Source organism: Plectropomus leopardus, chromosome 2, assembly GCF_008729295.1.
Source record: "Plectropomus leopardus isolate mb chromosome 2, YSFRI_Pleo_2.0, whole genome shotgun sequence".
Lineage (NCBI taxonomy): Eukaryota > Metazoa > Chordata > Actinopteri > Perciformes > Serranidae > Plectropomus > Plectropomus leopardus.
Window position 1 is genome coordinate 35,234,046 of NC_056464.1, and position 20,077 is coordinate 35,254,122.

Consider the following 20,077-nt stretch of genomic DNA (forward strand, 5'->3'; position numbering starts at 1 on the left):
CACTGATACGCTCCTCTCTGAAAATGTTGTGCACATTTTCACATGTAAACATCCAGTTAGAAATCTTGTCACATGCTAGAAAAATCAGCCTTAACCTGGATTCTTGTTCCACAGAGTTTAAGGAACTGCAGAAAGTCTCAATAACCAGATTACTGAAGTGCACAAAACACCTAAGATTGTCTCTGTCTGGTTATTGCAGAGATTCATCCTGATGGAAAACCCCAGCAGACTGTACACCGTCGTCCAGGAGGACCTGCCAGCAGCCAACGGGATCATCCACATCATCGACCGGCCAATCACAAACACACTTTCTGACAGGTCTCTTCGTGACGAACAGGTGAGTTTAAAAGGCACTTCACCAGACTTCCTGCAAACACACTGACAAAAGAAAATACAGCATCTGCACTGAGGTTAGCCAATAAAAACCTCTGAATGAAAGAAACATTCTGAACATTTCTGTAGAAATGACCTCTGTATGTTTTTGTTCTGTTAGTTTTTTTGCCAAATACAAAATTATCTGTCTTAATAATTTAGTGTTATTTTCATGTCCAGTCAAAGAATATTGACTAGGTGACTCCCTGCTAACTTTCACCTTTATCAAAACGTTGCAGATCAAGTGAATGTCAGACATTTAATTCTTCTTTTTCTTCTCACTGTCCAGTTTGCTGATAAGACGATCGGAGAGATTCTGTATAAGGACGTAAAATACAACCGCTTTCTGTCTCTGGTTGATGTGAGTATTTTGTTCTAGTTATTGACATCACATGGATGAGAAGAATCAGTCAAACTTTATTGGTCAGTAAGACGCAGCAGTCCTGGTTTTTCAGGACAATTGACAGGTTACTTTTCCTCTCTGAACTGTAACTCAGCCCAATAACATTAATCATCTTGTTACTTAATGACGCTGCTGGGAAACCTTTGGTCCACTTGACAGACACCAACCACCCAAACATAGCTGCAGACCATCCCCCCCCCCCCCCTTATGGCAATGGCACTCCCTGATGGCTGTGGCCTCCCAGCAGGATAATGCACCACACCACACTGCAAAACCTGCTCACATTATTGTATTGTAACAAGATGTTCAAACTTAATTACTTCACCTGTCAGTGGTTTTAATGATTTGGCTGATTGTTGTGTGTGTGTGTGCATGCATGTGTGCGTTTGTGTGAGTACTGTATATCCAGTATGCAATGCAAAGAGCCGTAGCGACACTGAGGAGAGTCAAATGACAGACAAGTTTGAACCAGTTTTAAATGGGAATCGATGCTCTATCTTGGCTCTAATCAGATACATCGTGTTTGTTTGTAGAATTGCGGGTCGCCCCCTCCACTGCGGGGTCCGGGACCCCTGACTGTGTTCATCCCTACCAACCAGGCTGTGGACAAAGCCAGAGACGGCAGCATCTTGTACATGCTGCATGACGTAGGTGTAATCAGCACTTGAGCTTTCGTATGTGTAGTGTCATTGTGATTAGTGCAGATAACATACAGGCTGCTTTAAAGAATAAGTCTGTTGAAGTTCTGTATTTTATTATTATCAACAAATCCCATGAAAAGATGAAAACCAACAATGTGACGACTTGTATTAAAGATGCACATTTCTCACCAATCTTTAGTTCATTTTTTAGGGCTTAATAATTTCCTAACATGACGTAAACAACCACCAAGAGTTCGCCCTTTTCTCTATCATGATACTCATGTAAGGATTATCAGGATTGTATTTTAATGATATTTTGCTCTTTTTCAAGGCCAAATCTAAACTTCAGGAACTCCTCAGACACCATGTTTTCTCTCAGGCCACGGTAAGACAACCCCTCAAGCTGAGCTCCCACCCTCCATCTTCTAGCAGTTTTTCCCTTCCTGCTTCTTTCTTACTTTTTGTCTTTTTTTGCTCCACTTGTGAAGAAGGCAAAGAAAGAATTGCTTCCTGTTCAACACTTTGTAGAAGTGGCTTGTTTGATTATGAGATATGTAGCTGTAGACCGCACATTCATCCTTGGAGGCAAATTATCATATTTCCTGATCAAAATTCCTGCTCACCAAGGAATTAACCCTTGAGATTTAATGAGCCCGGTGACTGTTTCTGTTAACCGCACCCTCAGTACAACATGTTCAGCTCACCAGGAAGTCAAATCATCAGGTTGTTGTTTGTTCTCTCCACCGTGATATTTGCATGATATCTAAACAACTCGTGAAAGTTTCCATTGATGAGTGTTTTTTCTGTCTGTAGCTGACAGTCGACGAGATAGCCACGCTCCCCCAGATTCAGACGATGGCCAATCAGATTGTCACCGTCACTGTGTCTGATGATGTAAGTGTTTTCGATTAGTTCTTTTTCTCATAATTTTATTCGTTTCCTGGTTAATTTGATACTAGCTGCCCCCCCTTACCTGTTTCCTCCTCAGGGTGAGATTCTGTTGGGCGATAAAGGCATCCGTCTGACAAGCACCAACATTGTGGCGTCCAATGGGATCATCCATATGATTGACGGGCTTCTGTACCCGCCCTCCATCCTCCCCATCCTACCTCACCGCTGTGACGTCAGCGAGAGCAAGATCGTGGTGGTGAGCAGAGGGAAAGAGACGGCTGTAGCGAGGCCAAAGTAGCGCGTTTTTTAAAAAAATGTTTTGTCGATTATTGAAATAAAACGCAGATACAGATCATCATCAAAATGCCAAATATCGGCCCTGATAATCAGCCAGGCCGATAATCTGTCAACAAGGCAAGGGTATTTTACACACACTGGGTGTTTTTGTCATTTCAGCTACATTTTCTTTTATTTGGCTTCTGGCTGAATCTATTTCCTTGTAATTGCTTTTCTAGCAGCTAAACTCAGTATTCCAAATAAGTATTTTGTTTTTATATTTGTAGATGCTAAGAGTAAAATACCAAGCAGGAGCTCAGTCCCACTCAAATGTGATTGTTGTCCCAAATGTAGTCACCAATTCTGTAGAAATCCTACACCAAAAAGCACTTCATTTTTTTCCATTTCACATGTAACAAAACAAGTGTATCATAAAAACATGCTGGGTGGAAAAAAAATCAATATAATACAAACCAAATAAAAAGAAGTGTCTTACCAGTGCATGCACCTGTCAGCTGCTCTATTCTACATACAAGCTACATATCAAAGTCATTACTTTAACTACATGTCAGCAGTGAGAGGAATAGTCCTCATGGACAAAATGATCATCACCAAATTTATAATCTTTACACTTCGGTTTGTCTGTTTGTGTGTTTTCAGGGTCCGTGTGTTCACTGCAGTTACCTCTATGAGACGGAGTGTCCAGAGGGCACCACTGAAATTGTAAGATCATATTATTACTTCAATATGTTCTGTCAATATTGCATTAACGTTTACAAAATAGTTTTTCATTGGTGAATCGATGTCCAGGTAAAAACTATTCTAAAGGTCTGTAAAATTTCAGTTAAATCATGTGATTTTCTACCAAATGAAACCTGGAGGGGGACACAGAGGAGAAGAGAAAGACAATAAATGTGTGTGTCTGTCTCCAGGACGCTCATCAGAAGGGCTGTGATTACGTCACGTCTCCTCTCAGACCGACACTCAGTACAGGCTGTGCCAAATTCTGCAACGCCACCAAAACGGTGAGTTTTTTTTAGCAGAGAAGGTGTTACCTGTGTTATCTCTGTTTTTCCACTATACATCTTCCCATGGGCTTTTTCAAATTAAAACTCAAAGACAATGTGAGCCTGTTGTTTTTGTTTTGTAGTTGTGGAGTTTTCTGATGTAAAACTCTCATTTTACTAGCTGCAGTTATTTCTGCTAGGACAGTATGTACTTTTCAAATTGGCAGATTAACTGCTGATACCTCTGTAAAGTGCAGCATAGAGGCAGAGCAGGTTACAACTAACAAGTTAGATAAAGAACAACGCACCATTTCTTTTATCTGAAACATTATTTAGTATCTTAATCTTTGTGTCCGTGTGCGTGCGTGCGTGCGCGTGTGTGTGTGTGTGTGTACATACACTTAACAGGTACCACAGTGTTGTAAAGGTTTCTATGGTCCGGACTGTAAACCCTGTATAGGAGGATTCAAGCATCCCTGCTACGACAAAGGAACGGTGAGCAGCAAACAAACTCTGTCATGTTGTCAAGTGATGTGTTTATTCATGTATTTTTTATCGCATCCAGTGTTTTGACGGTATCCAAGGCAACGGCTCGTGCAGCTGTCAGCCAGGCCTCAAGGGTGTTGCCTGCCACATCTGTGAGGATCCATCCAAGCATGGAGAGAAGTGTGACGAAGGTAACAGCTCCTGCTCGTTCTTTGATAAGACTTTGAGAGCAACTGAAGCTGTAACTTTCACATATTTAAACCATATTTAAGCTACAGCTGTGTGCAAAATCATGTTTTTTTTCATTGACTGGTTGTAGTAGAGACTACTGTGGTAAACTGAGATTTTAGACACCTGTTAATCATCATCTTTTTCCTCACAATGGTAATGTTTGCAACCATGGGAAGGAGTAAAAAAATGGTCAAATTCGTGGAAGGGGTAAAAGAAGGTGGAAAAAAGGCTGGTGGAAAAAGTCAAAAATATGCTGGGTGCCAGAAAAAAATTCAAAAATTTGTCAGGAAAGAAAAAAAAAAAAGGTCACACATATGTCCAGAGCAAAAAAGAAAATTATTCACTGTATAAAATGCTTGGCATTGTGGAATTTTGTGCCATGGATTATTTTTTCTATGATTAAATTTTTTAGGGGAACTATAAATTCAAAATATAAACAGAATAAAGTCTACAGCCATGCTAGTGGCTCTTAGAGCCTGTACTCAGGCACAGAGTTGCTTTTAGGCTAATACTCGCCTAATTTGTCTACTGCTACTGTAAGTACACAACTTTTTCTATCAAGTTGTCAGTGTGTTGTTTACAGAGGCTGCAGAGCATTTGACATAGAAAATAAATTTTAAACAAGGAACCAGTGGTGTGTTTTGCATGGTGTGATATTCTTCCAGTATTGTGACTGACTAACCTGAAATTATTACCGTGTGTGTGTGTGTGTGTGTGTGTGTGTGTGTGTGTCAGAGTGTCGCTGTGTTCATGGTGTGTGTGATAACCGTCCAGGCAGCGGTGGTGTGTGTCGGGGAGGTTCCTGTTTGGAGGGATATTCTGGAGAATTCTGTGATAAGACAGCCACGCCCTGCAACTCTGACGGCCTGCATGAACACTGTCACATCCACGCGTACTGTACTCAGACAGGACTGCATACTACGTAAGATACGACCACTAATACTACAGCTGTCAGTGTGCATTTGGTTTTTAATCTTTAAAAAAAAAAAAAAATCCGTTTGAGTCACATTTAGTCATTTTATTCATAACTTTAGACAAGAAAAACACATTTTAGTTTTCATTTTAATCTATGACTTGGTCCAGACAAGGAGATCTCAAAAGCTATTCCTCCCGACTTTGGGGATCCCCCGACATTTCCTCAAGTGCCACCAGGACATTTGTCCATCATCTGGTCAAAATATCTGTTAATTCAGTTGTGTGGTTTTTGCACAAAATATCTGAAACACTAATGCATTTCCCTTAACTCTTATTTAGATTTTAATTTAATGTAGCATGCTAATACGCTAAACTATGATGGTACACAGTACACCTGCTTAACATCACCACCAGCATTTAGCACAAAGCACCACTGTTCAGTCTCACACAACCACCAAACTAACATTACCAGCACAGACATAAAAGTTAAGCTGCTCAGAGTCTGTAAACACAGAGCAGTAACCTCCGCGGCTGAACAATGAATGAAGCCAATACACGAGTACCAAAAACTGCAGTTCATCGAATGACCACTTGAGGCTTGCTCCATAAGAGAGTCAGTCCCCGTTTACTATGACAAGCACGCCAAGACGGAGCGTCACTCCCTGCCTCGCAGATATCTCAGAGTAGATGTCAAAGCACCACCTAAAGTCTTTTTATGTAAAAGGATGCTTGTACTGAGACTTGTCCATCGCCATGGCAACACGGTGGTGAGGTCAGTAGAAACCTGGATTTGACCCTGGATGATAAATTTGAAAATGGCAGTAATAGCCTCTGCAGATTCCTCCTGTGCAGCATTAGGAGGATTCACCCGCATCTCCATAAGGGAGGGGGTCCAGCTGCTCATCCAGGTGTTTTTCATCCCCCACACACACTGCTGCAGCTATAACCTCTCTAATGTGTGACCAAGAAGCTATTTTTCAACCGTAATTTAAATTTTTCAGCAGGTGATTAACACCAGTCAGTCATCTGTTACTTCAACAGCTGCTGAGTTTGTTCATTAAGAATCGTTGCATGTGTGTTGCGTTAGGTGTGTGTGTAAGGATGGATATGAAGGTGACGGTCACTCCTGTTCTCCCATCAACCCCTGCCTGAAGAGCAACCGAGGAGGCTGTGACACCAACGTAAGACTTAGTGCTTGTTTTTTTGTGGTAATAACTTCAATGCTCTGACCTGATCTATTTCATTTGTATTTGTTTTTACAATGAATCTGCAACGCAGTGTGTTTCCACATGGTTTGCCAATATAAGCGGAGTCCACTCTGTCTGCTCTCACCCTCATGACTGTAGGCTTTTTAGGAATATAGTTTGTTTTCCTTTTTAGTACTTTTTATTCTGTTTCTTCTCTTTTAACTTTCTTGTCTTATATAAACTTTAAATCACATCACCAGGTTCTTATTTTGGAAACAATAGTGTTTGTGCACACTCCTTAAATGTATTAATGTGTGTTAATGGGACCCAGACTGATTTATTGTAGTTATGAAACAGATGGGTGTGTATAGGAAGAATTATTGTCAATTAGTGTCTTTGTCTCTTAATATTTTATGAATTTCATGGATTATTACAACTGTTAATACTTGTATGACCTGCCTGAAGGCCACTTTTCAAGCCCCTGGAGGGTTTTGGACCATTCCTCATACTTCCTCTTACTAAGTATTGTAAATTCTTGCAAAAAAATCCAGCTAGATCCCTTTTAACCTAAAGAAAAATCTTAAAAATGAAGATCGTCTGCCCACCTTCATAACACATCCTCTTTCTGTACAGGCAGAGTGTGTGTATTTGACTCCAGGTAACGCATCCTGTGTGTGTAATGAGGGATGGACAGGTGACGGAAAAGTGTGTGTGGAGATCAACAACTGTCAGCTAGAGAGTCGAGGAGGCTGCAGCCCCAACGCCGACTGCAACCACATTGGACCTGGACAGGTCAGTTACCAACGCATTAATGGATAATAAGCAAAAGCTAATGATCATATCAACAGTTATTAACAATTTCTTTACAGTGTTCATTTGTCTCTTTATTTTTGCATCTGTTTTCTAAACATTAGGGACATCCAGTCCCCACTGCCCGGCTGTCCTTGTCTTTCTAACACTGTCAATGTTTTCCTAAAGCATTTTTTAATGTTTTCAGGCTTCTATTTTAAAAAGTTTTAAGATGCACATCACTACATTACCTCCGCACTCCAAGTTTATTCTTCTTTGTTCTCATCCTTTCCTAATTTCTGTGAGATTTAACGAAGGGACCCTATTATGCTTTTTGGGGTTTTCCCTTTTCTGTATTGTTTTGTGTAGCATTTCTGTGCTTATAAAAGGTCTCCTAAGTAATAAAGCCCAAGGTCCAAGCCAAAGGGAGCTCTCTCTCCCTCTGAAGACGCTGCTCCTGAGCTGCCTGAAACAGCACGTTTGACTTTATGTTTACTTTCGTAACTTGGTGACATCACAATGTAACAAATAGAATAAAATGTGCATAGAGAGAGCCAGCTGACCAATCAGAGCAGACTGGGCTTCAAATGATGTGTTTTTTGAACAATAAAGCATGTGAAAGTATTTTAGTGTTATACAAAGATGATCCTGAAAATGAGCATAATAGGGCCCCTTTGAGTTATTACTTACCAGCTGCCTGATTGTATATATTTTAGAAAACTGTGAATAACGGTTTGTTTATGTCTATATTTATGTGTCTGCAGAGTGAGTGTGTTTGCAAAACAGGTTACATGGGAAACGGTATCATCTGTGACCTCATTAACCCCTGCCTCAAGAGGAACGGAGGCTGCCATGACCTGGTAAACACACACACACACACACACACACACTTACACACAAACTGTTTGTGTCATGTCAGCTGTAAACGGAGATTTAGTTTTATCCATTTAAAGGATGGGTCATGCTGACTTCATACTAAACATCTCCATTGTGAATATCTGTGAAACGTATGTAGGGATGAGCACAACAAGCCTGCTGAATTTTGACAGAAATTATTTGAAATTCTCGTCTTGGAGTCCATACAAAAGTAAACGCAGGAAATAAGATCTCTGCAGCTGACACTTCTGCCTCCACATTAATGTCAATAAATGATGTGTGGTGCTCAAAGCATCCAAAAATTACAGCTGAACCACTGCCCTGTCTCCTTCTGTGCGGAGATAGACATTTTCTGGCCATACCTCACTTTGGTAGAAAAGTGTTTTTGTTGATAATGGTTCTCAATGGTTCTTTCAACCATTAATGTCTGTGGAGTAACCAGGACATTGTCTCTCTTTTCAGACCTTCAGGTAAAAATTTGATTCCTTATCATCTGAAGGCTTTTATGTGCAACATGTGCGACTACTCAATTATAAAAATGAGAGAACTGGCAATTGCTGTGTAATTGTTGCAGTTTTAGTAGGTTAGGTACATTTCCCATGATCCCTACCTGCTGTTCACTCAGGCAAAATGTGAGCTCTCTAAGGACGGTGGAGCTCACACCTGTACCTGTCCTGACGGCTACGCTGGAGACGGATTAATCTGCTATGGATTATTACTTGAGGTAAGTATTCAGACCAGCATAATTATATAAAAAGTTGTTTTTTTGCCTCCAGTCCTGATATGAGTCCTTAAATGTGATATTTATATAATTGTTATCCTCTCATTCCAAGTCTGATCCATGACTTATATATACATAGCAGCAGAATATGTGGATTAAATATGTATCTGACACATTAAAAAAACAGCTATAGCCTTCTGACTTGTGACGCCTTATTTTTCACAAGCGACTCAACCTGAGTACTGCAGGTCCTCCTTCAAAACGATTAGATCTATCTTCATCAATAATTGTTATAAATGAATGAATATTAATTTGGGAGAATGTGACTCCTGAAATTAACGTGAAGTGATCCACTAAAAAGAAGATGTCTCACTCTGCTGAAGTTGTTGGAACTACAAAGAGACTCAGTCCACTCTGATTGTAAAGTGATGAGTGTTATTTACAGAATTAACATTAATCAGAAACAGCTGATATGTCTTGCATCCGGCGACGTTCATTTTAAAAAGTGAAAGCGGAAATTACAACAGAAGAATGGCTTAATATGCGCAAATCATACATACAAATCATTACAAATTCGAAGACATGGAGGGAGTTTGGGTGGAAATATTTAACCTGCTACTTCATTACGCATCAAATAAAGAGTAAACAAACTGGTTCTCAACAACCATGTTAGCAGATATGTGGAAAAACAGAGGCAGCCTGCTGAAGGGGCAGTCACATGCATCTGTATTTGGATAATTGCAATACCCTTTCTCTGAAATGATCTGTGATTAGCCAAAGTCTCGAGTCACAGGCTAGATTTTCTAAAGCCTGGAAACACAGTCAAGAGGAGGCACAGAAGACCACTAATTACAGTTTGCTCAGAGTTTTTTGGGGTATTTTTTACCAATGACGGTAAAATAAAACTGCCAACACCAGCTTTACAAATAAGAAGCTGCTACCAGAATTTATGCACACCGTTATAACGTGGACTCATCTACAGTGCACAGTCTTACTAAATGCCTAATAATTCTATTTCTTCTCTAATTGTGTGTGTGTGTGTGTGTGTGTGTGTGTGTGTGTGTGTGTGTGTGTGTGTGTGTGTGTGTGTGTGTGTGTGTGTGTGTGTGTGTGTGTGTATAGGAGCTGGACATGAACCCAAAGCTGTACAGTTTCTTCAGATTGACTCAGGTGTGTAAGAACCTCACTGCTCTTTAGTTACGTATTTAATTTTCTGTTTTATAACAATCTACATAAGCTTTGCTGAAAAACCAAAGTGGTTCACACTGACAGGATTGGTAGAGTTATAAAGGTTTGTGTGTGTGTGTGTGTGTGTGTGTGTGTGTGTGTGTGTGTGTGTGTGTGTGTGTGTGTGTGTGTGTTTGTGTTTTCAGAGGTATAACCACCTCTCTGAGGACCTGAGTGGGAACCTCACAATGTTGGTTCCATCCAGAGAAGCTCTGAGGAACATGAGTTCAGCTGAGGACTCGTTTTGGAACAGCCGACACCACCTGCCTCATTTCCTGCGGTCAGTCACCCCTATCACACTTGATACACACACACACACACACACACACACACACACACACGCACAAACGCACAAACTTTGCTCTTATCATCTGCCGTATTCTGTTAGTTGAGAACAAAGACATCATTTTTCTCACGTGTATCGGACTGATATATCTTTTCCTCTCATAGAACTTCACTGGGTGACATGTTCTTTCAGTATGAACACAAATACTGTAGTTTTTTTTTTTTTATGGATCCCACATAGACTGATCTGCTGCTGCAAATTCTCAGTAAAGCACCAAATGTGGATTAAGCTGCAGCTAAAAATATTCCCCCAAAAATGACTATCACCTCCTATTTGAGTAATGTTAGCTAAAAACAACAGTGACCATCTGCTTTAGGAAATTACTAATATTTTTAAAAAGAAAATAAACTATTTGACTGCCATTTTGAAAGAGTGATGTCAGAGGTAATGAAGCACATTTTTGGGTTTGGACTTTTCCAGAGATTTTTTAACAATAAGGAAAATACCAAATATCAGCAGTATTGTCCTTTACTGCTGAGGAAGCTGCTTTCTCTGACTGCTGATGCTAATCATGCGTGAGCTGGATCCACCAGGAAACTGAGCAACAAGTATTCACCGAAAGTTTTGACTAATCTGTCATGGTGTAAATAATATGTGACACGTTTAACCTCCAGAACATTAAACCTGATGGCACACTTCAGGATTTAAGCCACATCCTCAGTCTCCCAGGAGCAGTTTGTGTTTAGTGAAATGATTCGTAGCTATTTCGTAGCTATTATTGTGAATTTTCCCACCGCGTGACTAATGAAGAATTATCTTATCTTATTTCCTTTATCTCTTTCCGATTGCAGGGCCCACATCCTGCCGGGTATCTACTCTGTGGAGGATCTGGACAGAATGGTGGGCAGCAGGCTGCCGACCCTCAACACCCCCACCTTCTGGGAAATCCGCAACAGCAGCACGGTAGGAATGGGTTAATCGTATTGGACTGACTGAATACACATTCAGATGAATTTATGATAATATGCATGAAGATATGAGTTACGGTAACGAAGACTCAGTTTTATCTGTAAAATTCTCCACCTCTGAAGAGCGGGTGTAAATACTGCAGGTGTACTAAGGATGTCTGCATCATTCTTTGTACCATCTGCCAACCTCTTTCAGTTTGCTTGTAAATGGACAAACTTGTTTCTCCAGCTAGATCTCTCGCTGACATTTTGGCCCAGCCGTTAACACATGTAACTTGGCTCTTAATCGGCTTTTTATAAGCCTGCATATGAAGGACAAAGACCTCAGGCCGTGAAAGCAACACAGCGGCCGGATGAAAGGAGAGGTCGTTGCAGCTACTGATGCATCCTCTTTTAATGCAAAGTTTAACTAAACTCAAACTACCACAAAATAGCTTCTACAGTTCTAAACCAGTCACAAACACTTTTTTTTCAGTTAGGTTTTATTTAAAAGAACATTTGGTATATAGAAATATACAAATGCAACACAAATTAACATGAATGTCCTTCCATATTTTGATATTTTGCCCCACGGCTCCACCAAACAATCACCCACTGCAGCTGCAAAAGGGTTAAATGAATATAAATACATAAATGATAAAATAAACATTAATGACAGCAATAACAATTAAAAGATAATCCAAAAATACAAAACACAAACAAAATAGTTTGAAAAACTAAAATCAAATACTCAGTTCTCCAAACAAGCTGCATTCAGTCATCACATAAGAACTGCATCTTTTGCACAGTCAGTTCCAGCTTCTCCTCTCTGGGAAGAGGTTTTTAGTCCCGAGATGTAAAACTACGCGATATAAAACCAGTTTTGTTCCAGCTGCCATCACACTTGTGAACACGCTGTAGGAAGATTTCAAAACTGCACATTGCAGAAGATCATTTTGGAGTCTGTGTTTATGATTTATTTATTTTCAGTTTTTAGATTGTTTTAATTTGAAGGTTTTGTTTTTATAGTCATGTTTTTATTGGTATTCATGACATATTTAACATTTACATTTAGCACTGGGACACTTTGATTGTTTTATCTTTTTATGTTTTATCTTGTATGTTGTCTGTGGTGTCTGAAACTGTGTCAAATGGATATTTCAAAAATTTACCTGCAGGTACAAATAAAGGAACATGATCCTGAACCTGAACCCTTAGCTCAATACAAAGCACCATGTACATGGTTCTGTTTACATGAGTCACACTCTATCACCAAGTCTGTTTCCACCCCTGAGCATGAGTATTTATTAAGATTAATAATCTGACACATTCATTCCAAGGAAAAAGCCATGTGATGTCTGTCTGTCTGTCAGTTTTCTCACTGTTTACGCTTAAATCCGAGACATGAGACTGATATTCATCTCTTTACTTAACTCTCACAAAAAAAGTAAGTGAAGCTGAACTTCTCCTTAAATGACTCAGATTATATAAACAGATTAGCCTGTATTATGTATAATTAACAATATACTGTTTTTCTCAGGCGAAGTTGAACTGCAGTGTTTTAAAATCTTGCTACTTCATTATTGAATAAGTCCATGCAGCATCACACTATAGTTAATTTTTGCCCTCTGATCTCAGATAAACGGCTCCTGTGAGCTCAGCTTCACTCACAGGTGTAGGCAGTAAAATGAACGACCACCTCAGCAAATCAGACATTAATTATACACAATTTTGGAGTGTCTGGTCAAAAATGCCACTATTATACCTGACATATATTTAGGCCTGTTGTCGTTTTGTTCCAGGGGATCCGCATTGGAAACGCCTCCATCATCACCCGCAACCTGCCTGCAATCAATGGCTACATCCACATCGTAGACCGGGTGAGAGTCAACACACGAATAAAGCAAACAGCATCGTGGTTATTCTTAGAGCGTCACCAGTTCACCAGCTAGATTGAGCTAGATTGTCCTAAAGAGTTATTAGTCATTTTAATCAGGTGTGCCTGTCTGTCCCTTTGTTTGCTTATTTGTTTGTTTGTTTGTTTGTTTGTTTGTTTGTGGTCAGATTCTGGCTCCCTCCCGCTCAGAACTCCCCCCTGAGCCCCCCACCCTGATGGCGTTCCTGAACTCCTCGTCCACCTTCACTCTGTTTCGACAGTACGCTCTGGTAAGATGTCAGTCTGTATATGTATCTGTCTGAATTCAGCCTTGTTATTTTTGTTTTTTTCCGGTGTGTTTTAGTGTGTGTTTTTTCACAGATGTACAATCTGTCAGAGGATCTGAGTACGTTTGATTTCACCCTCCTGCTGCCAACAGATGATGCCATCAGGCAGCACCTCAGCAGGACTAACTCCTCCCTCCTGGTAGGTCCAGATGATGTAAACCAGTGCTTGCCTGCAAACTTTCCACCATAATCAACAAACTTGGATGGGGGGATGAAGGGGAACTGTGAACCACTTCCAGTTACGAATTTGTTCCGGTCTGATCAAAACATATGCCTCCGGGCTTATCAATTCATTTTTGTGATGCTGGGATGTTTTTCTGACAGTTGCTTGTTGCAAACAATGATGCCAGACTCACGTGTTTATGCTGCTGAAATCTTGCGGCAAGAACGAATCATGGCAAAGAGGAAGAAACGGTCCAAAGCATAACTTTGTCTCACAAAGACAGATGACAACAGTGCTGCTTGTAATGTCTGTAAAATGATCATTTCCAGTTAGTGTGGAAGCACCAGCAATATGCTGAAAGATCTTTTTTACAAAACATTGGCTCAGGAATGCCACGTATTTAACACTTTATGCACGAGAGCCACTGATTTCCACCTGAGCGCCACATCCATTACTGAGGGAAACGTCCTGGTAGAATAACATCAGCACCAGGCAGGCAGATTGTTTCTTTGACAGGGAAAGCCTGAATAAAAAACAAATGCTGTACAAATATTCTCTCATTTCATCCATTTTAGATAATAAGAGACAGACTGTTGCTACAGATAGCTTTCAGGCTGCAGCTGGTGAAGTTTTTTTTGGAGCTAAATGATTTTAAGTCAGAAAAGAGAGAAACAGGTGGTTAAATGGAGAGGAGAGCAACAGGTGTTTGATTGTCTTAAACGGCGTTAGATCAATTATTTAATCAAATATTTACTCAAATGTTTAACCAAATATATGTGTGTGTTGTATCTGTATTGTGTGAATCGAAACCAAAAAATAGGCCCCAAAGCCAGAAGCTATTCTTCTGAGTATAATCAGAGTTGTGTAACAGTTTTTTTTCTGTCTGAACTGAACTGGGAAAAAGAAAGAAAGACGCTTGCTCAGCAAGGCTGTAGGCTGCGAGCTATGCAGACTCAGAGCCCAAGGGACATAAAGCGGCCGTTTCTTAGGATAGCCACCGGCTTTGACGGCAATATTTATGGCTTTTTCACTACATGAAAGGACATGTGAGTAAATCAAAGACACAACATAATATATAAGTATGTTAAAAGCTTTGCACATTCAGTCATCTTGCGGGGATGACTCGGCTTTATATGTGTCAGTTGCATATTAAAGTCTGTTGCATCTGATCCTGCCTGCAACAAGTGTTTTTCTTTTTTAAGTGTCTCTGAGACACCAGTGTTTTTGGCTTTTCTGGACAATGTTGGGACAGATTTTCCACAACACAGCCTGGCATATCAAAGATGTGGACGGTGGTAATCAATAAACCAGAATTATTCTTTAAATCACTTCCTCTGTCTGTGTTTCTGTATTTGTCCAGGACTCTGATGTCTTCAAGTATCATGTGATTCTGAATGAGCTGCTCTTCCCTGACCACCTGTCTGACGGCACGTTGAAAAGCACACTGCTGGGCATCGACTACCAGGTCCAATTCCACTTCAACGACAACAACCAGGTAATAACAGCAGGACCGACACAAGCTTCACAGGCATGTGACCAACCTTCTAGAAACTTTCTCACACCAGAACAATGAAAACTTGTCCGTTAGTTTAAACACACTGCTGCTTTTGCATTCCTGTTAGTTTAAGATTGATTGTTGCACTTAATTTCCATGAAGATCAAAATGCTGAGACACAATCCATCACAGTCAACACGTAGACAAATTAATTTTTTGGTTAAAGTTAAATGAGGCCTGAGATTTGGCTGCAGAACAGCAAAATTAATACAAGACACAAGCAAATCAGTATTACTATTTTTCCAAATACAATATTTGCCTGTTTGTCTTCAGTTTGATTTTGTGTCAACAGAGATCAATAAAATGCTTTTCAGCAACAGACTGTTAGTTCTTGGTTGAACGCTCCACTGAGAAGAGTTCTCGCTCACAGCTGCGTTATCAGGTGATAATACCAAGAGGTGTACAAAAAAATTCAAGCTTCCTAGAAAGCAGCAAGTTTTAAGTCTGTGCCAGGAAATTTTAATAGAACTGAACTCTGGGAAAAAAAGATTGATGCTGAGCATTAATGTGATGAAACATTCATAGTTTATGTGCTAAAACATACAAACACAACCAATAAGGGCTTCCAATAATGTGTAAATCTTTTCCAGTCGGGTGACGTAAAGAGTCTGATTTGCTTCTCGTCCCCCAGACAGTTGTGAACGACGTTCCTCTGGATGGTGGTTTCACGGAGACGCAGAACGGTGTCATCATAGTCCTCCCTCACGTTCTCAAAGTCCGCCGCAACAGATGCAGCAAACAGATCACCCTGCAGGTCAACGTAAGGATGGAGGGTGTGTTGGAAGGATAAATGAAATTAATGAATAGAGAGAAGGATAGACAGATGAGTTAATGGATGTATGAATAGATAGATGGATCAATGGCAGGGTGGACGGAGGGATGGATGGATGAATGGGTGGTGAAATTGAGGAATTAACCTCCTGGATCTTGTTTCGTGCATGTGCAGGAGCGCAACGGAAAATCTTTCATTTTGTTTTCGGTGCAGTGGAGCGTTGCACCGTTTACAGCTCCACGTATCTGCAGCAGCAGGCTGTTGGGAGGTTCTTAACAGTTTTTTTTTTACAGAAATGATAGACAAAGATGATAAAAAATGTTTGTAAAGCCATGTTTATGTGACGGCATCGGTCATTCCCTCTTTTAGTTTTTAATTTTATTGTATCTCAGGTCTTAGATACTTATCAAGAATAACACATTAAATGCCACTTACTAAAAAAAATGAAATAGGAACAATCAATCCAAAAAAACAATAAGTCCCGGTAGTTCAATGTATCCCACATAAACAGGCAGACTACTGAGTTATAACCCTCCAGTCTGCAGTGTGGTTATTTAGCAGCAACCATATGTCATTTAAATTTTATTTCATCAAGGTAAACATTGTTAACAACCATGCATAATGGCACTGGCTATTTGAGATTAGAAACCAGAGGCTGCAGATTTATCGACGCGTGTTCTTGAAATGGCTGCGGGATTTAATGAACTGTAGGAGAAGCTTTTTTTTTTAAACTTTTATTTTTCTCATTTTTTCAAAGCGGCATATAACAAGTGAGGTCTCGGCTTTACCATAAAAAAAGGCTAAAAAACAACCACAAAAGACAAACAAAAGTTACACTGGGTGATTGGAAAAATCACTTCACAAAATTAATTTCCCCTCTCTTTTTGTAATCTAAGGGAGGAAGTCATTTTTTTCCATTAAACATATGGAATTAACCGTGTGGACAAAAATGGCAATAGTGGGAGAGGTCCCATGCAACCAGCATTTTGCAATTGTTGTTTTGCTAGCAGCATTAAAGGTCTTCAGAAGGCCTCTTACTGAGTTCTTTCAGAATAATTCAAAGTACAGAAACGTGAAAGACGAATCAATTTTCAACTCCAGAATCCTCGATACTAAATGGTCCATTTTTTACCAAAAAAACGTAACATATGGACAAGACCACAAGATATTCATAATGGAAACCATGATTCCTCTGGTATTTCTACATTGAAGGAGAAGCTTTTCAAACGGCATAGAGCAGATGAATGTACTCATAGTACTTATTAAGCACATCAAACTTTATTTTTTACTCTATATTTAAATGCATCTATCTGCTGACAGTGTTTCATTGAAATAGTTTGCACTTGTGGATTAAATCAGAAGGTCGGCACCGGAGACTTTGCAGGAGTTACACACAGAGTTCTGAGGTGTCTGTTGTTTGGTGAATGGATGGACGTACGTTTGTCTCAGTTATTCCAACCTCTCCGTCCCTCTTTTTCTGTCCATGTCTCCAGGGAAGGTGTACAGACTGCGAAGGACCACCCCGATGCCTGTTCGGATACAAACCAGTAAGAAAACTGTTACAGGTCACAATAACATGAACACCTGTGCCGCTTTATCCAGAAACAATACGATCTACAGCCCCCAGAATTTACCTCAGGAGGCAAATCAATGACTGAATTCTAACAATCACAAAGCAGGGATTTGAGACGACCAAATGAAGTTTAGAGGTGGGAATCTCTACTGGGCACCTCACTTTTCAATTCAGACTCAGAGTGCTGTGATGCGATGACAAAGCAATTTTCAGTGCATCTTCAAAATTTAATTTTTCTATACATTATTTATTTTTTCTCACCCCTGTATGACTACGTGCTACTTTTAAGTCATAGTGTGTTCATAATGATCCATACATAAAATAAACAGATGAATCTACTTGCATACAGTGTGGCTCTTTTCCCTTCACCTTCATAGAAGTCAAATTGCTTCCATATGTTAGCTTTTAAGCTCACGCTCGGCCATCTTCAAACAAAATCAAGAAGTAGCCTGCCTTTGTACAGCAGATTGTTGTCACAGGCGATCAGTGTGAATTTTAAATTGTTAAATTAAATCGTTGTTGTCGCACTGTGTTTTTCAGGTGTTGCTGTTATTATTTGCACCACGCAATAGAAAACAAACTGGTTTCTCCGAGTCATGTGTTTAGGTTTTACTCAGAGTCGTATAAATGTGCAGTTTTTTGTCTGTCAGTCTGTCTGTCATCTCTTTTTTTTTTTTTTAAGATTATTTTTTGGGGCTTTTATTGCCTTTCATGGACAGGACAGTTTGTGTGTGAGACGGGGAGAGAGGGGGCGACATGCAGCAAAGGGCCAAAGCCGGTCTTGAACCTGCGACCGCTGCGGCGAGGACACAACCTCTGTTTATGGGACGCCGCTCTATCCACTGAGCCACCTGGTGCCCCTTGTCTTTTGTCTCTGTAGGGTGTGTCTGCAGCTCACACTTTGGGTTTCTAATGTGTTTCTAATGTCTTCTACTGCAGATCAGGGAACAGTTTCCAGCCAAAATGAAATCCAACTGTAAATACAGGAAGCGAGTGGGAGCCAGGAGGAAGTCAGTGCCAGGATGTGTCATCAAATGTCTTCGGTTAACCACGGTCTGTCCTTAGTCCATCACATGCCGTAACGGAGTTAAAATCACTAGTTAATTTAAAAGTAATGTTTAGGCCCTGGTAGCATGAGTTTGCTTGCTTTATGAATCTACTCAACTCTCTTGCAGCAGCAGGTGGTGAAGAAAATTATTTTAGCCTTGGAAACTAAAATGAGTGCTTGGAAAAAGTCCTTGAAAGTCCTTTAAATGATTTGCCCCTGTCTGTACAAGCTCTATTTGATTTAACTTTTAAGTATCAATATAAATTGTAAATATTCATAAAATTGTTGTGTGTGATTTTACTGTAAATGGACATCTCTGTTGTTTACTTAGTTTTGAAGGGCAGAATAAGTTTTAAAATCTAACTGTTACGTAGCCTGTGAGAGGACTGCAAAGCATCTTCTTCACTGGTTTCATTATTTTCCACCTCACTGCTCCTCGCCAGCAGTCACAGCCCTCCCTCTGTGGACCAGCTGACAAAAATTACGGAGCATCGTGGCTCTTTCCAATATGGTCATGTGACGTCTGAATGAAGGCATATTAAACTATATCAAACTGAGAAAAAACATCATTTTTATAAATGATTTAAGTCAGCAATTTTATAGATTCCAGGTCAGAAAAAGACTTATAAATAATAATAATAATGATAATAATAATAATAATAATAATAACACTGATGGTCTGTCTTGCAGGATCACTCCTGTTGCCGCGGTTACTACGGCCATGAGTGCTTCAAATGCCCCGGAGATGTCGGCAGCTGGTGCTCCAATCATGGGGAGTGTCAGGACGGTAACGATGGAAACGGGGAGTGCCGTTGCTTCGAGGGTTTCCACGGCACCGCGTGTGAGGACTGTGAGCCGGGACGATATGGAGTCAACTGCTCCTCCAGTGAGGAACATGCACACACATGCACACACACTGTAACAGAACACACAAGTCACAGTTGGTGTGAGTTTGGTACAGTGGGGAATGCAAAAATAACTTTCCTTTCATTTATTTAGCACAGACAATAGTGTGAGTGTCTGCTGCTGCTGAGGTCTGACTGTAGAGGGTCAGACCCTCGAGTTTGGCATTTTTGCCATCACCAACTTGTTTTTTTGAAGTAAGAAGTGGCCAAACTTGACAAGTTGGTGGCACTTGAGAGGAAACCATAGACTGTATATAAAGATGGACAACGTGATAGGTCCCCCAAAGCGACAGGTCACTGTGGTAGTGACAAAAACATACTCTGATTTATCACCTTTTTTCCCATAAATGTTACCATAATTACAAAATGGCCATGATGCTTTATTTAAGAAAACTTGAAAGTAGCAACTGAGACACGTTAGGAAAATGTTTACTTGATTATCATTCTAGTGAGAAATAGGTGATTCTCTCATAGACTTCTATACAATTACTTATTTTTTACAATCGGTGGAGTCGCCCCCTGCTGGCCATTAGAAGGAATGCAGGTTTAAGACAAATGTATGCCACAAATTTAAGGACTATTT

At 40.1% G+C, this 20,077-nt stretch overlaps 1 protein-coding gene across 1 annotated transcript in view; it reads left to right on the forward strand.

Moving 5' to 3' along the window:
- The window catches only part of stab1 (stabilin 1), an 80,294-nt gene that overhangs the window by 21,269 nt on the left and 38,948 nt on the right, over positions 1 to 20,077 (forward strand). Inside the window, exons 13-38 of the mRNA XM_042509795.1 lie at positions 200 to 337; positions 662 to 733; positions 1,309 to 1,422; positions 1,748 to 1,801; positions 2,230 to 2,310; positions 2,405 to 2,563; positions 3,244 to 3,306; positions 3,516 to 3,608; positions 3,999 to 4,085; positions 4,156 to 4,267; positions 5,043 to 5,229; positions 6,310 to 6,403; positions 7,043 to 7,201; positions 7,963 to 8,058; positions 8,700 to 8,798; positions 9,918 to 9,965; positions 10,169 to 10,302; positions 11,160 to 11,271; positions 13,058 to 13,135; positions 13,320 to 13,421; positions 13,513 to 13,617; positions 15,002 to 15,136; positions 15,828 to 15,956; positions 17,462 to 17,515; positions 18,481 to 18,594; positions 19,280 to 19,475. Coding sequence (XP_042365729.1) covers positions 200 to 337; positions 662 to 733; positions 1,309 to 1,422; positions 1,748 to 1,801; positions 2,230 to 2,310; positions 2,405 to 2,563; positions 3,244 to 3,306; positions 3,516 to 3,608; positions 3,999 to 4,085; positions 4,156 to 4,267; positions 5,043 to 5,229; positions 6,310 to 6,403; positions 7,043 to 7,201; positions 7,963 to 8,058; positions 8,700 to 8,798; positions 9,918 to 9,965; positions 10,169 to 10,302; positions 11,160 to 11,271; positions 13,058 to 13,135; positions 13,320 to 13,421; positions 13,513 to 13,617; positions 15,002 to 15,136; positions 15,828 to 15,956; positions 17,462 to 17,515; positions 18,481 to 18,594; positions 19,280 to 19,475 — 2,815 coding nt within the window. The remainder of the gene's footprint in view (positions 1 to 199; positions 338 to 661; positions 734 to 1,308; positions 1,423 to 1,747; positions 1,802 to 2,229; positions 2,311 to 2,404; positions 2,564 to 3,243; positions 3,307 to 3,515; positions 3,609 to 3,998; positions 4,086 to 4,155; positions 4,268 to 5,042; positions 5,230 to 6,309; positions 6,404 to 7,042; positions 7,202 to 7,962; positions 8,059 to 8,699; positions 8,799 to 9,917; positions 9,966 to 10,168; positions 10,303 to 11,159; positions 11,272 to 13,057; positions 13,136 to 13,319; positions 13,422 to 13,512; positions 13,618 to 15,001; positions 15,137 to 15,827; positions 15,957 to 17,461; positions 17,516 to 18,480; positions 18,595 to 19,279; positions 19,476 to 20,077) is intronic.